Raw genomic sequence first — 14,104 nt, 5'->3', positions numbered from 1 at the left:
AGAGAAGAGGATTATTGTGAACCAGGAGAAAATGGCATGGGTTACTCAAGGAATTCGTCTTCCAGCATGTAGAGTATTTGCTATGTGCAAGTACTTTAGAGCTTTATTTCTAACATTTAGAAGTCTCCTTCACAGTGGTTGTTACCTATTTATCATGAGAAAACTGAGACCCAGAGAGTTGATAGTTTTGCAAGGAGTCACAACTAGCTAGCTAGTGGTGATTCTGGGATTCAAACTCCAGTCTATATGACTCAAGAGTTCACTATCTTCCTACTAGGCAGGCATTACGTCTCTGGCACCTACCTCATTTTAAATGGGATTTTGATGGACAGTGCTTACATTTTCGGTTTGGGGTTGATTATTTTGTTAGCTTATTTTGATTATGTCACATATATTTTCTAACTATTGGTTAGAAAAAAGATTAGCAATTTTGCATACCTTTTTGATAAGGTGTTCTTGAGTTGCACGAAGATAAGCTAGCCTCCTTGTGAAGTTGTATTTTGGAGTAGTAGTATTGTGTGAAAAAATATAGAAATCAATCTTCAAAGTCTAGAGAAATTAGAAAGTTTTGTTGATTTGTAAAAACTGGATTCAGTAAGAATGAAGAATAAAAAGTTGAGGAATCGTATCTCTTGTCTCCAGTTATTTTTTTTTTACTGTTACTTTTGACATTTCACTGATCCCCAGGAATCCAGAGTGTGTGAAGGAAAGAAAGGATAGAAAATAAGGCAAAAGTCAAAGTTTACAATTACTTCATGCAGTAGAATTTTGTTTGAGGAAGTACCTAGATAACACCTAATAAGGTTAGATCATAAATTCATAGTGCAGTTTTGGGTTGGGCAGGTTGGGACCTAATTAGTGGGTGTGAAGGAAAGGAAATCTGACATGGGAAGGTCAGATACTGAGAAATAACCCGAACCTCTGGTAGACCCAGAAATTTGATAAGCATTATACAATCCAGTATTCAAAGAAGTATGCTAAACTCAGGTTCTGAAAAACTAGTATCAGTAATCGTGATAATAATGAATCAACTACTTAATGGGCCTTCTAAAGGACAGGTGCTTTTATGGTCCTCACAGCAACAATCCAAGGAAGGTTTTATAATTCTTTACAAGTGAGCTGCAGAAGGTCGAATAGTTTTCTCAAGGTCACATGAATCATAAGTGAAGGTATTTATATCTGAATTGCATTTGTGCATCTCAAAACCTGCCCTCATTCTAGGATATATTACTTGGCAAGATCTTAATTCACTGAGTAGTTCATGGGCATGGGATGCTAGAATTTTGAAGATGCAGCAAAGTTTGGAATCAGGCATCTGTCTGCATTGCCATTCAGGTAGTTGAACCACTTTTAAGAAAAGCAAGAAGACAAGACAGAAAAGGGCTCAGAGTTTAGCCCATGGTGAAAGAAGGTCAAGAAGGGTTAGGTTGGATGACAATGTTTGAGGCAAGTGCACCAGGGCTTCAGGACGTGTTCCATAACCAAAGTGTGAACTAGAATGCATATTGGTAAATCAAGGCAGAAGCATAGTCCTGATACCAACATGGAAAGAATGAGAGGAATATTATTGTTGGATGGGCATCCCAACTACATTTTTGAGTTCTAGATACCAACAGCTAGTGGATCTGAATCTGTTTGTCAAGATTAATTTAAAGAGGAGTGGGAGAAATTCATTGTATAATTTACAAAGTTCGCTTTGTGCAACTGAACCAGATTTGAAATTGGTAAGAAAGGAAAACAAGCCTTATGCACATCCCCATCAGAGTTTTGTTAGTTCTCTGTAATGAATTCATAATAACAGCTGTAGAAAACACGTGTAAGATGGTATTACTCTCTGTATGTGTACATGTGTGTCTAGTTTTCTTTGATACTCCCATATATACTTGTTTCCTGTGGATCTTTGCTGTTCTAGTAAATTATTCTCATCTTGACATCTGATTTCTCTGTCATTCACAGCTTTTGGAAAGATGGTAGAGTAAAATAGGGACATTTTCCAAGTGCATATTTTAGTAGTACTAGGACATATGTATTGGGAAGTCTCATGAGATGTTAGTACTAACTCATGCAATTTGGCAGGCATAACTTTTTTATATTCTAAAATATAATGCTGCTAACTGGATTTTATGAAATCCTTCTGTCTTTTCTGCTTCTGAAACATAAAATGACAGCTAAAGTAACACTTCCTAAACAAGATGTTTCGAGGATTTAAATGTGATTGTTTATGAATATTCTGTCAGGAGTAATCTTGTATAAATTTGGATTTTTTTTTTACTTTGACACATGATTGATTTTTTTCCTCTAACATTAGGCTTCAAGCAATATTAGAGAATGAAAAAGGGTAACAACTTGACTGACTGAAATGTTGTTTGGTTTACTTTCATAACAGATTGTTTATTAAAGTCTTCAAGAAACCTGTTTTATAACTTGAGGTTATAGTATTGCTAGGAACTTTCTTTAAAATTTTTATCAGTTATTATTTTCTAAATACATAGAGTATGGCACTTGATTTGATAAGTATGTATTATAATATGAATGGAAACCCTTAGGAATCATGGGGTTGAACAAACTGATGTTCACAGTAAATGTGCAGGTGAGTTTTAGGTTATGCTATTGATTTTGAATTCAATGATAAAATGCTGTGTTATCTTTGTCATTGTTTTTTAACAATATAAAACTGGAGTTTTGCCCTGTGAGTTCAAGAATAGTGTTTCATTTGCTCCTGTTTCTCTTGATCCTACAGCACAGTGCTTGGCCGTTGGAAGGTGCTCCATAAATCGTTGTTGAACTGTGGTTTTCTAAGTAGAAAAATCTCAATGGTATGATAGTAGTTAGCCTAGTGACCATCGCTACCATGAGCTGCTTTATTTAGTAAGCCATGGTATTTTCCTTCTCAGCTGAATGCTGCTGCTGATTCAAAGTAATAAAGGCGAGAGATTCTTCCTGACATGCAGAATGAGACAAAGAATTAACCAAATCTTGTCATCAATCAGTCATCAAATATGCTTCAGGATTCTGCTTTACTCATTGAGTGTCTATGTTGCACTGTAATTACCAAATGGTCTTATTTATCATTTAGTGCTAAACGAATGCATCCACCTTTTATACTTAAGCTTAAGAGTATAAGTTTCCACATATTGGAAACCACCTCACTGTATTTACTGGGCAAGTGGACACATTTGTTTTATGATTGTTTCTAACTTGTTCTTCAGGGTAGCCTAGGATGTGTAGCATAACCATCAACTTCCTAGAAGCATTGGTTGCAGATACAAGACTTCAGTAGTTGTAGATACAAAAAGTGCCCTGGATTTCAACAGTGCTCATTGGTCCTGCCTTTCGTTCTTCTTCCTCCCTTCCTTCTTACCTTCCTTCCCTCTCTTTTTCTTTTCTTCTTTTCTACAGTTCATTGTTTTGTTGTACATAGTCTACATAGTTTTGTAATGTAGTTTAGCTATTTATAGTTTTAGTAAGTGAGTTTAATTCTAAATATCTGCTCCTTTTTATTTTCATTTTTTAATAGTATCTCACTCTGTTGCCGAAGCTGGAGTGCAATAGTGCAATTATAGCTCACTGCAGCCTCAAATTCCTAGGCTGAAGAAATCATCACACCTCAGCCTCCTATGTAGTTGGGACTACAAGTGTACACCACCCCACCTGGTTATTTTTTAAAGTTTGTATTCAGACTGGGTCCCAATATGTTGCCCAGGCTGGTCTTGAACTCCTGGCTTCAAGTGATCCTCCCACCTCAGCCTCTCAGAGTGCTGGGATTATAAGTGTGATCCACTGTGCCTGGCCTCTGCTCTCTCCTTCTTTTTAACTCTTATGTATGGTTCTTTAGTGAATAGCCATAACTTTTCTTTATAGCTTTGGTAGGCACAACTTTGGCTTTGAGAGGACCTTTGCATCTATGACTACTGAAGTCTTGTATCTGCAACCAGTGCTTCTAGGAAGTTGAAGGTTATGCCACACATCCTGGGCTACCCTGGAGAAAAAGTTAGAAACAATCATAAAACAAATGTATCCATTCGTCCAGCAAATACCATGAGGTTTCAATATGTGGAAAGCGTTGTGCAGATGCTGTTACAAGAGAGAGTTGAATCAAGATAATAATGTGTATTTTCCTACAGTGTATTGACATTGAACCAAAGACTGGACTTCCAAATTGATCTTTATAGTCTGTTAAAACATATATTCTTAAAGCTCAAAGTTATTTTTTATTCCTAATGAGGTGTTATTTGAATAAAATAACAAAAAAGAATATATACAGATTATTTTATTTATATATTTGATAACATATTTGATAGAAGGAAAAATTTGCCCAAGCATGAGATTATATCCAGATTTTTTTTTTTACCATTAAGAACATCTATGTAGAATTTTTTCCAGGATTGCAGCATAATATTAATAATAGAATCCATATCCTTTATTGTGTGCCTATTATAGCCAGGAAGTTTGCAAATATTTAACTGGAGAAACAGATTAGTATAGAGGTTATGATTATGGTCTTTGTAGTTGAATGTGAATTCAAATTCCAGTGTTCTTGTTTATTACTGGTGTGGAAATTATTAAGTTTTGTAAGCATAGATTTCCTTCTCTGTAAAAAGAAGATGATAGTATCTTCTCTTTAAAATTATTGTGTGGTTAACTGGTAGTAGCCATGTAACGTCACATTATATATAATGTGTGATATATATAATGTGAATATCTTATGATATATGTATATATATTATGTGTGTAAAATAAAACATGTATGTAATATCTCATGTTGTTTCCTTTCAGTTCTCATTTCATTTCTATGGTCCAGGTACCTGCCCTCCAAGAGTTTTGAAATTTGGCTAAGGTCACCAACTGGGTTGCTGGGACTCAAACCCAGTTCATTCAGATTCAAAATCCACACCCTTTCTAATCTACCATACTGCTGTGTGTCACAGTCATTTCTCTCCCTACCACAGCATGACAAAGCAGTGTGCTGATGGTGATTGTTCTTTTCAGTCCCTCAAAGGGGCTTTTATCTGAAAATGTTCTCCCAGAAGTCTTACTATATTCTTTTTTTTTAAATTTGTACTCACTTAAGTTCATGCTGGTTAGTATTATGCTCCAAATTAGCCTATATTCTTAGCCTATAAACCTGATTTCTGCTCTGAGAAAAAAATACCATATAACTATTCATATAAAGGGAATCTATACTAGTTTTTGTTAAATGTAAGCAAGAAAGGTTGTTGTTTCCGTAGGGAAAAAAAAAAACAATGTGTGAATTTGATTCAATACCTGCATTGCATTTAGGTCTTTCCAGGCTGGATATTTGGAGAAAGAAGGAAATATCACTATAGTTTTTACAAAGAGAACTACCAGGGACCCTATGCTGTAATAGCAGAATCAGATTGCTTTATTTAAATCCCATCATTATTTATCCAATAGTTCCAAACTTCAAAGTGTTAAATCAATTGTGCTGTGTGATCAAAAGTAATTTGTTGCTAAAAAAAAATAAGGTACTCGTTTTCAGATGATTTACTTTTAATTAAAAATTATTTTGTAGATTAAATGTGATTCCAGGTTATTACAGTATTTATAGCATTGTCATGTATTTGTGTTTGTATATTTTCTCTGGGAAGAAAGAGATGGAATTACATATAGAGTCATAGGTATGCTCAAAAAAGTGAATTTCTTATGTGAATGCCACCACCTCATTAGTTTCCATCAGAAAAAAAAACTAAACTAATTCAGTAAAATAACTTTGGGTAACAACCATGTGCTGAAATATGTATACACACACACACACACACACATATATATACACACACATACACACACACATATATATACACACACACACACACGGTCCCCAAGTTACAATAGTTCAACAAGATTTTTCTTTACCATGGTGCACAATCAATATGCATTCAGTAGAAAGAAAAGCAGTATGATATGCTCTCCTGATGCTGGGCAGTGGCCACAGCTCCCAGTCAGCCACAGGATCACTGGGTAAACAACTGATACTCCAAAGTGTACTGTGTTGCCAGATTATTTTGCCCAACTATAGGCTAATGGAAGCATTCAGAGCACAATAAAATAGGCTAGAGTTAACTATGACTTTCCTTAGGTAAGGTATTTAAATGCGTTTGTCTTACAGTGTTTTCAACTTATGGTTGATTTATCAGGATGTAACCCCACTGCAAGTTGAGGAGCATTTTGTAACATATTTCATCAATCACTACATATCTGTATTTATCTATATCTGTAAATACACCACACACACATGCACACATACACATACACATACACAAAAACACACAGAGAGAAATGCTGTGAGCAATGGGAGACTACTAGTGTCTGAAATACTTCATTTCTGAAGAAAACAAAAGAAAATCCTGTTTGTTTCTTTTTTCACCTTTTCTTTTAGATTCAAGAGTTACATGTGCATGTTTGTTACCTGGGTATATTGTGTGATGCTGAGGTTAAGGGTACAAATGATCCCATCACCCAGGTACTGAGCATAGTACCCAACAGTTCATTTTTCAGCTCTCAAGACATCCTTCTTCCTTCTCTCCTCTAATAGTCACCAGTGTCTGTTGTTGCCATCTTTATGTCCATGAGTACCCAATGTTTAGCTCACACTTATAGGGAAGAATGTGTGGTGTTTGCTTTCTGTCCCTGCATTAATTTGCCTAGGGTATTGGTCTCCAGCTATATCCAAGTTGCTGCAAAGGGCATGACTTTATTCTTTGTTGTGGCTGTGTAGCATTCCATGGTGTGTATGTACCACATTTTTTAATATCTAATCCACTGTTGATGAGCAGCTAGGTTAGCTCCATGTCTTCACTATTCTGAATGATGCTGCAATGAACATGGAGTGCATGTGTCTTTTTGGTAAAATGATTTGTTTTCTTTTGGGTTTATGCCCAGTGATGGGATTGCTGAGTCCAGTGGCAGTTCTAAGTTCTTTGAGAAAACTCCAAACTGCTTTCCACAGTGGCTGGAACTAGTTTACATTCTCACCAACATTGTATAAGCATTCTTCCCTTTCTTCCACAGCCTGGCCAACCTCTGTTGTTTTTTGACACTGTTGTAAGAGCCATTCTGACTAACGTGAGATGTTATCTCATTGTGCTTGTGATCTGCATTTCTCTGATGATTACTGGTGTGAAGCATTTTTTCATGTATGTTGGCTAGTTTAGAAGTGTCTGTTCATGTCTTTTGCTCATTTTTTAATTGGGTTTTTTGCTTGTTGGTTTAAGTTCCTTGTAGATTCTGGATATCAGACTTTCGTCAGATGCATAGTTTGTGAATATTTTCTCCCATTCTCTAGGTTGTCTGTTCACTCTATTGATAGTTTCTTTTGTTGTGTAGATGCTCTTTAGATTAATTAGGTCCTACTTATCAATTTTGTTTTTGTTATGATTACTTTTGAGGATTTAGTCATAAATTATTTCCCAAGGCCAATATCCAGAATGGTGTTTTCAAGGTTTTCTTCTAGGATAATTATAGTTTGAGGTCTCATACTTAAATCTTTAATCCTTCTTGATTTAATAATTTTTGTATATGGTGAAAGGTAGGGGTCAAGTTTCATTCTTCTGCATGTGGCCAGCCAGTTATTCTAGCACCATTTGTGAAATAGATACTATTCAATAAAATGCTATTCAGTAAATTTCCCCATTGCTTATTTTAGTCAACTTTGTCCAAGATCAGATATCTATAGATGTGCAGCTTTATCTCTGGGCTCTCTATTCTGTTCCATTGGTCTGTGTGTCTGTTTTTGTACCAGTGCTATGCTGTTTTGGTTAGTCTTATACTAAAAAGTCAGGTAATGTGATGCCTCTGGCTTTGTTCTTTTTGCTTAAGATTGCTTTGACTCTTCAGGCTCTTTCTGGGTTTCCTAGGAACTTTAGAATAGTTTTTCCCAATTCTGTGAAAAATGACGTTAGTAGTTTGATAGGAATAGCATTGAATATTTAGATTGTTTTGGGCAGTGTGCCCATTGTAATAATTTTGATTGTTCCAATGCATGAGTATGGAATGTTTTTTCTTTTGTTATGTTCTATGATTTCTTTTGAAGTGTTTTATGGTTCTCCTGGTAGATATATTTCACTGCCTTGGTTAGATTTATTCCTATATATATTTATTTTTTGTGTGTCACTCTTGTGAATGGGATTGCATTCTTCATTTAGCCCTCAGCTTGAACGTTACTGGTGTATAAACATGCTACTGATTTTTGTACATGATTTTGTATCCTGAACTTTGCAGAATTTATCAGTTCCAGGAGCCTTTTAGTGTAGTATTTAGGATTTTCTAGGTACAGAATTGTATGGTCCGTGAAGAGAGATGGTTTGACTTATTTTCCCATTTGGATGCCTTTTATTTCTTTCTCTTGCCAAATTGCTCTGGCCAGCTCTTCCAGTACTATGTGGAATAGGAGTGGTGAGAGTGGGCATCCTTGACTTGTTCCAGTTCTCAAGAGGAATGTTTCCAGTTTTTGCCCATTCAGTATGATGTTGGCTGTGAATTTGTCATAGATGGCCCTTATTATTTCGCGGAGTGTTCCTTCAACGCCTAGCTTCTTGTGAGTTTTATCAGGAAGGGATGCTGGAGAAAATCTTGTGTTTGGGGGATTGTTAAATAGAATTAGTTTAAGGAATGACATTATTAGAGATGATTTTAGCAATGTAACACTTTTAAGGGCATGCTAATTTCATGATTACTACAGAACAATTTTGGAAACAGATAAATTAATAATAAATGGTGGCATTGAGGCTGGAAAACAATTATTTGCATTTTGACTACTTTGTTATGAGTCACTTACTTAGTTATCATACTCCAAAATAGGAGCTACTTTTATTCCTGAGACTTTAGTTTTCATTTTATGTGACTATAAATATATGTAACTATAAATACATTTTTGCCAAGTTCTTACCATGTAAAACTGCCTTTCTGATGCTATGCAATATGTACTGTAATATATCGCTCTTAATTAACGTTTGAGAAATTAGTGACATTAAAACATATAACCCAAATGGAAAAGAAACTCCTTTTATCAGGTTGTTTCATTATTAATGATTCTTGTTTACTTCTATTTCAGGACGCAAATCAATTTCACAGTGGCTATTGATTTTACAGCATCAAATGGTGAGTGGTTTGGTTATCCCCTGATAAAAATCATCAGCAATTACATGAAATATAAATTTATATTTTCATGAGTGTTAATTTATTCCTATATTCATATACTTCTGAAGCTTTCCATATAAAATATACATAAATTTTTCTTTCTTTTTAATGTTGTGAAATAGTTCAGATATACAAAAGGCTAGAAATAATATAAGAAAAATGCTAATAGTATCATTCAGATTTATTATATATTGAAATATTATCATTGTTTTACATGTGTTTAAAAGAATACAAATTTTAGATGTACTGAAGCCTATTGTATATCTCTGACCCATTCTCCTACCCTCTGTTCTTTTCTTTATATAACTATAATTCTGAAGTGTATCAAGTGATAATCCTCATTTTTATAGTACTTTTGTATGTATGAATTTATATAAATATAATTCAACAATTTCTGTCCTTTATAAAGTTGGTTCACATTTACTCAATTATTAATTTTTAATAATTATTCATGTTAACACATTAATATCTAATTCACTTAGAGGGACTGATATGTAACAGTCCATGTATGGATATTCATAATTTATGTATTAACCCTTTTAAGAAAAAAAAGATAGTGGACTTTTATGTTGAAGCGACTTTATTTCAAACAGAACAATCATTTGAAATTAGTTATTATGTATCATCAGAATGTGAACCTCATTATGTAACTTTTACCAGAAGTTGCCACTAGTTTATATTTGTCTATTTTTTCTTTCAAATGGCTTATTATATCTATGGATCCCACCTTATATTGTCTTTATTTCATATTTATCTCACAATGATTCACATTTTACAAAATAAAAGAAATTTTAGGGAAGAAAGTACCTTAGAAATCACTTAATTGAACCCTCCTCTTATACAAGTGAGGACCCTCAGATCCAGGAAATATTTTTACTAATAAACACACTTGGCTTGTTAGTTCTAGAGTTAGAACTACAGATAAGACCAGACTCTAATTCAGCTTTCACTGCATGTCACGTTCATTCTCCAACAGTGTGGTTTCCATTAATCATTTTTACTCGTGTTTTATTCAGCATAATACAGAACATAGAAATAATACCTAAGGCCAGGCATGGTGGCTCATGCCTGTAATACCAGCACTTTGGGAGGCTGAGGGGGGCGTATCACCTGAGGTCAGTAGTTTGAGACCAGCGTGGGCAACATGGTGAACCCCATCTCTGCGAAAAATGCAAAAGTTAGCCAAGCATGGTGGTGCACACCTGAAGTCCCAGCTACTCAGGAGGCAGAGGCAGGAGAATTGCTTGAAGCCGAGAGGCAGAGGTTGCAGTGAGCCAAGATTGCGCCACTGTACTCCAAGCTGGGCGACAGTGAGACTCCATCTCAAAAACAAAACAAAATAAAACAAACAAAAAGAAATAATACCTAAAATCCAACGCTTTAAAATACTATATTTTGTTCACTGATAAATACTAGCACAACTATTAAGATAAGAAAGAATTTATTCAATAAAAAGACAAACATTTTTGATTTGAGAAGAAACATTGACTTGAGAAGAAACAGATAATCATAGTAGACCTATAACAAGTAAAATGACTGAATTAGTGATTTTTAGAAGACTATCCACAATGTTAATCTCACCCCAGGGCCAGGGAGCTTCATTGGTGAATTCTAACAAATATCTAAAGAGGAATTAATTCCAATTCTTCACAGACTCTTCTGAAATATGAAAGAAGGTTACTTCCCAGCTCATTTTGTGAGGTTAATATTATCTTGATACCAAGAGAATTACACACCCTAACAAAGTAAGATTTGTCCTTGCAATGAGAGGATTTTTAATATTGAAAAATCAAATAACATAACACACCTGTATTAGTCTTCTTTCATGCTGCTAATAAAGAGATACCCAAGACTGGGTAATTTATGAAGGAAAGAGGTTTAATTCACTCACAGTTCTATATGGCGAGGGAGGCCTCACAATCATGACAGAAGGAGAATGAGGAACAAAGTTACGTCTTACATGGTGGCAGGCAAGAGAGCATTTGCAAGGGGACTCCCCTTTATAAAACCATCAGATCTTATGAGACTTATTCACTATCATGAGAATAACATGGGAAAGACCCACCCCTATGATTCAATTCCCTCCCACCGGGCCTTTCCCATGGCACATGGGAATTATGGGAGCTACAGTTCAAGATAAAATTTGGGTGGGGACACAGCCAAACCATTATCAACACCCTTTCGATAGAAGAAAACACTGAAACCACACAATCATCTCAATTGATGCAGAAAACACATTTTACAAAGTCCAGTGCACTTTCATGTTAAAAACACTCAACAAACTAGAAATAGAAAGGGATTTCCTAATCCAATGAGGGAATCTATGTAAAGTCCACAAATAACATGATACTTAGTGGTGAAAAGCTTGACATTTTCCTCCTGAGATAAAAAACAAGACACAAAGGTATGCTCCCACCTCTTCTATCCAACATTATACTGGAGGTTGTAGCCAAGGCCATTAGGCAAGAAAACTAAATACAAAATATCCAGATAAGAAGGGGAAAAATAAAAGTATCCTTATTGCAGATGGCATGATCTTGTATACAGAAAACCCTAAGGAATCCACTGAAAATCTACTATAACCAATAAATAAGTTCAGCAAGTTTTCAGGATAGAAGATCAATATATAAAACTCAGTTCTTTTATGCACTTCCAAGAAACAATTAGAAAATGAAATTCAGAAAACAATTTATCATAGTATCAAAAGGAATATTATACTTATGAATAAATGTAACTGGCAATTCTTCTTCTGGAAATATATGTAATACAGAATTACCTGCACTCACAGAAAATGCCATAGTTCATAGTAATTTGTAAAAAACAAAAAAAAAAAAATCAGAGAGCTTCATAGAGTATACCAGCTGGGTACTGGTAAAATAAACTGTGGTTCAGCCACAGAATGAAACACTATGCAGCCACCAAAAGGAAAGAATGAGGGAAAAGAAGGAAGGAAGGGAGGGAGGGAGGGAGGGAGGGAGGGAGGGTAGGGGAAAAAGAGAGAAGAAAGTGGACCATTCTTTCTACTAATATGGAAAGACTTCTAAGATATATTGTTAAATGAAAAGACCAAAGTAGAGAACAGAGTTATCAGTTATCAGTGTGCTGCCCTTTATGTAAAAATCGGGGCACATAACAATATAAATGCATAAATATTAGAAGTATACATAATGAACTAACGGAAGGTGACTAGCACTAGTCAATTAGGTGAGCTAAGAACATTGGAGAGTAACTTCTTTATGGAAGTCTTTTTATAGTATACTGATTGTGAAATTGTGAATACCTGTTCATAAAATAAACAAATATGGTTAAAAGAATGGAAAACAAGAGAAGTGCAAAACTTATAGTCCAACGACTCTGAAACAAGATAAGTGCAAACTAGTTTCTGAAAAAAAAAACAAAACATTGTTGAGATAAATTAAAAATCAAAATAAAGAGAAAAACCAGCCATGCTCATGGATTAGAAGACTCCACACTGTTAAGGTGGCACTATTCACCAAAGTGATCTACAGATTTAAAGCAATCTTTATCAAAATCTGAAAGGATGTTGTGGAAGAAATTCATATGGAAATTAACATGAAATTTATTTAAAGCAATCCTTATCAAAGTCTGAAAGGACTTTTTGGAGGAAATTCATATGGAAATTAATATGAAATTGCAAAGGACCCAAAAGAGCTAAAGCAAACTTGAAAAAGAACATTGAAGTAGGAGTCGTCATATTTCTCACTTTTAAAACTTACTACAAAGCAACAGTAATTAAGACGGTGTCCTATTGGCATAAAGATGATTATACAGATCATTGAAATGGATACAAGTTTGCAGAAGTAAACCCTGATGTCTGAGGTCAACTGATTTCAAGAATAATACCAAAACAATGCAATGGGGGAAGACTGGTCTTCTTAGCAAGTGGTGCTGGAACAACTGGGTAGCCACATGCAAAAGCATGAAATTGGACTCTTCCCACATACAAAAATTAACTCAAAGTGGATCAAATACTTAAATGTAAAAGCTAATGCTATATAATTCTCAGAAGAAAACAGAGGGCTGCATCTTCATGACCTTGGATTTGGCAGTTGATTCTTAAATAAGACACCAAACTCATGAGCAACAACAACAACAAAATAGATAAAATGAACTTCAAAATCAAAACTTTTTATGCTTTGAAGGACACTATCAAGAAAATGAAAAGACATCCCCCAGAGTGGAAAAAATGTTTGCAAATCATACATCTCATGAGGGACTTGAATCTAGAATATATAAATAACTTACAATTCAATAAAAAAGACAAATAATCCAATGTTAAAAGTGGGCAAAGGATCTAAATAGAGATTTCTCCAAAGAAGAATATATAAAGTGGCCTATAAGCACATGAAATGATTCTTGGCCAACTTAGGCATCAGGAGATCCAAATCAAAACTATAATGAGATATCATTTCATACCCACTAGGGTGACTATAAGAAAACGGTCAAATAACAAGTGCTGGTGACGATATGAAGAAATCAGAATCCTCCTAACATTGTTGGTGGTTGTGTTAGTTCATTCACATTGCTGTAAAGGAATACCTGAGACCGGGTAATTTATAAAGAAAGTAGGTTTATTTAGCTCACAGTTCTGCAGGCTGCATAAGCATGGCACCAGCATTTGCCTGGCTTCTGGTGAGGCCCAGGAAGCTTTCAATCATGATGGAATGCAAAGGGGCATCCAGCATATTACATGGTGGGAGCAAGAGAGAGAGAGAGGAGGAGGAGGTACTATGCTCTTTTTAACAACCACCTCTCACATGAACTAACAGAGTGAGAACTCCCTCATTACCATGAAGATGGTACCAAGCCATTCATGGGGGATCCTACCCCATGACCTAAACACCTCCCACCAGGCCCCATCACCAACATTGAGATTTGGAGGGGACAAACATCCAAACCGTATCAGTGGGAATGTAAAATGGTACAG

At 35.2% G+C, this 14,104-nt stretch overlaps 1 protein-coding gene across 5 annotated transcripts in view; it reads left to right on the top strand.

Moving 5' to 3' along the window:
* Positions 1-14,104, top strand: part of CPNE8 (copine 8) — a 239,321-nt gene that overhangs the window by 179,987 nt on the left and 45,230 nt on the right. For all 5 annotated transcript variants that reach the window (XM_077953184.1, XM_077953185.1, XM_077953182.1 and 2 more), the window contains one exon: positions 9,071-9,117. In XM_077953184.1, the coding sequence (XP_077809310.1) occupies positions 9,071-9,117 (47 nt within the window). The remainder of the gene's footprint in view (positions 1-9,070; positions 9,118-14,104) is intronic.

This window comes from Macaca mulatta, chromosome 11, assembly GCF_049350105.2.
Source record: "Macaca mulatta isolate MMU2019108-1 chromosome 11, T2T-MMU8v2.0, whole genome shotgun sequence".
Classification (NCBI taxonomy): Eukaryota; Metazoa; Chordata; class Mammalia; order Primates; family Cercopithecidae; genus Macaca; species Macaca mulatta.
This window is presented reverse-complemented; position numbering and strand designations above follow the sequence as displayed.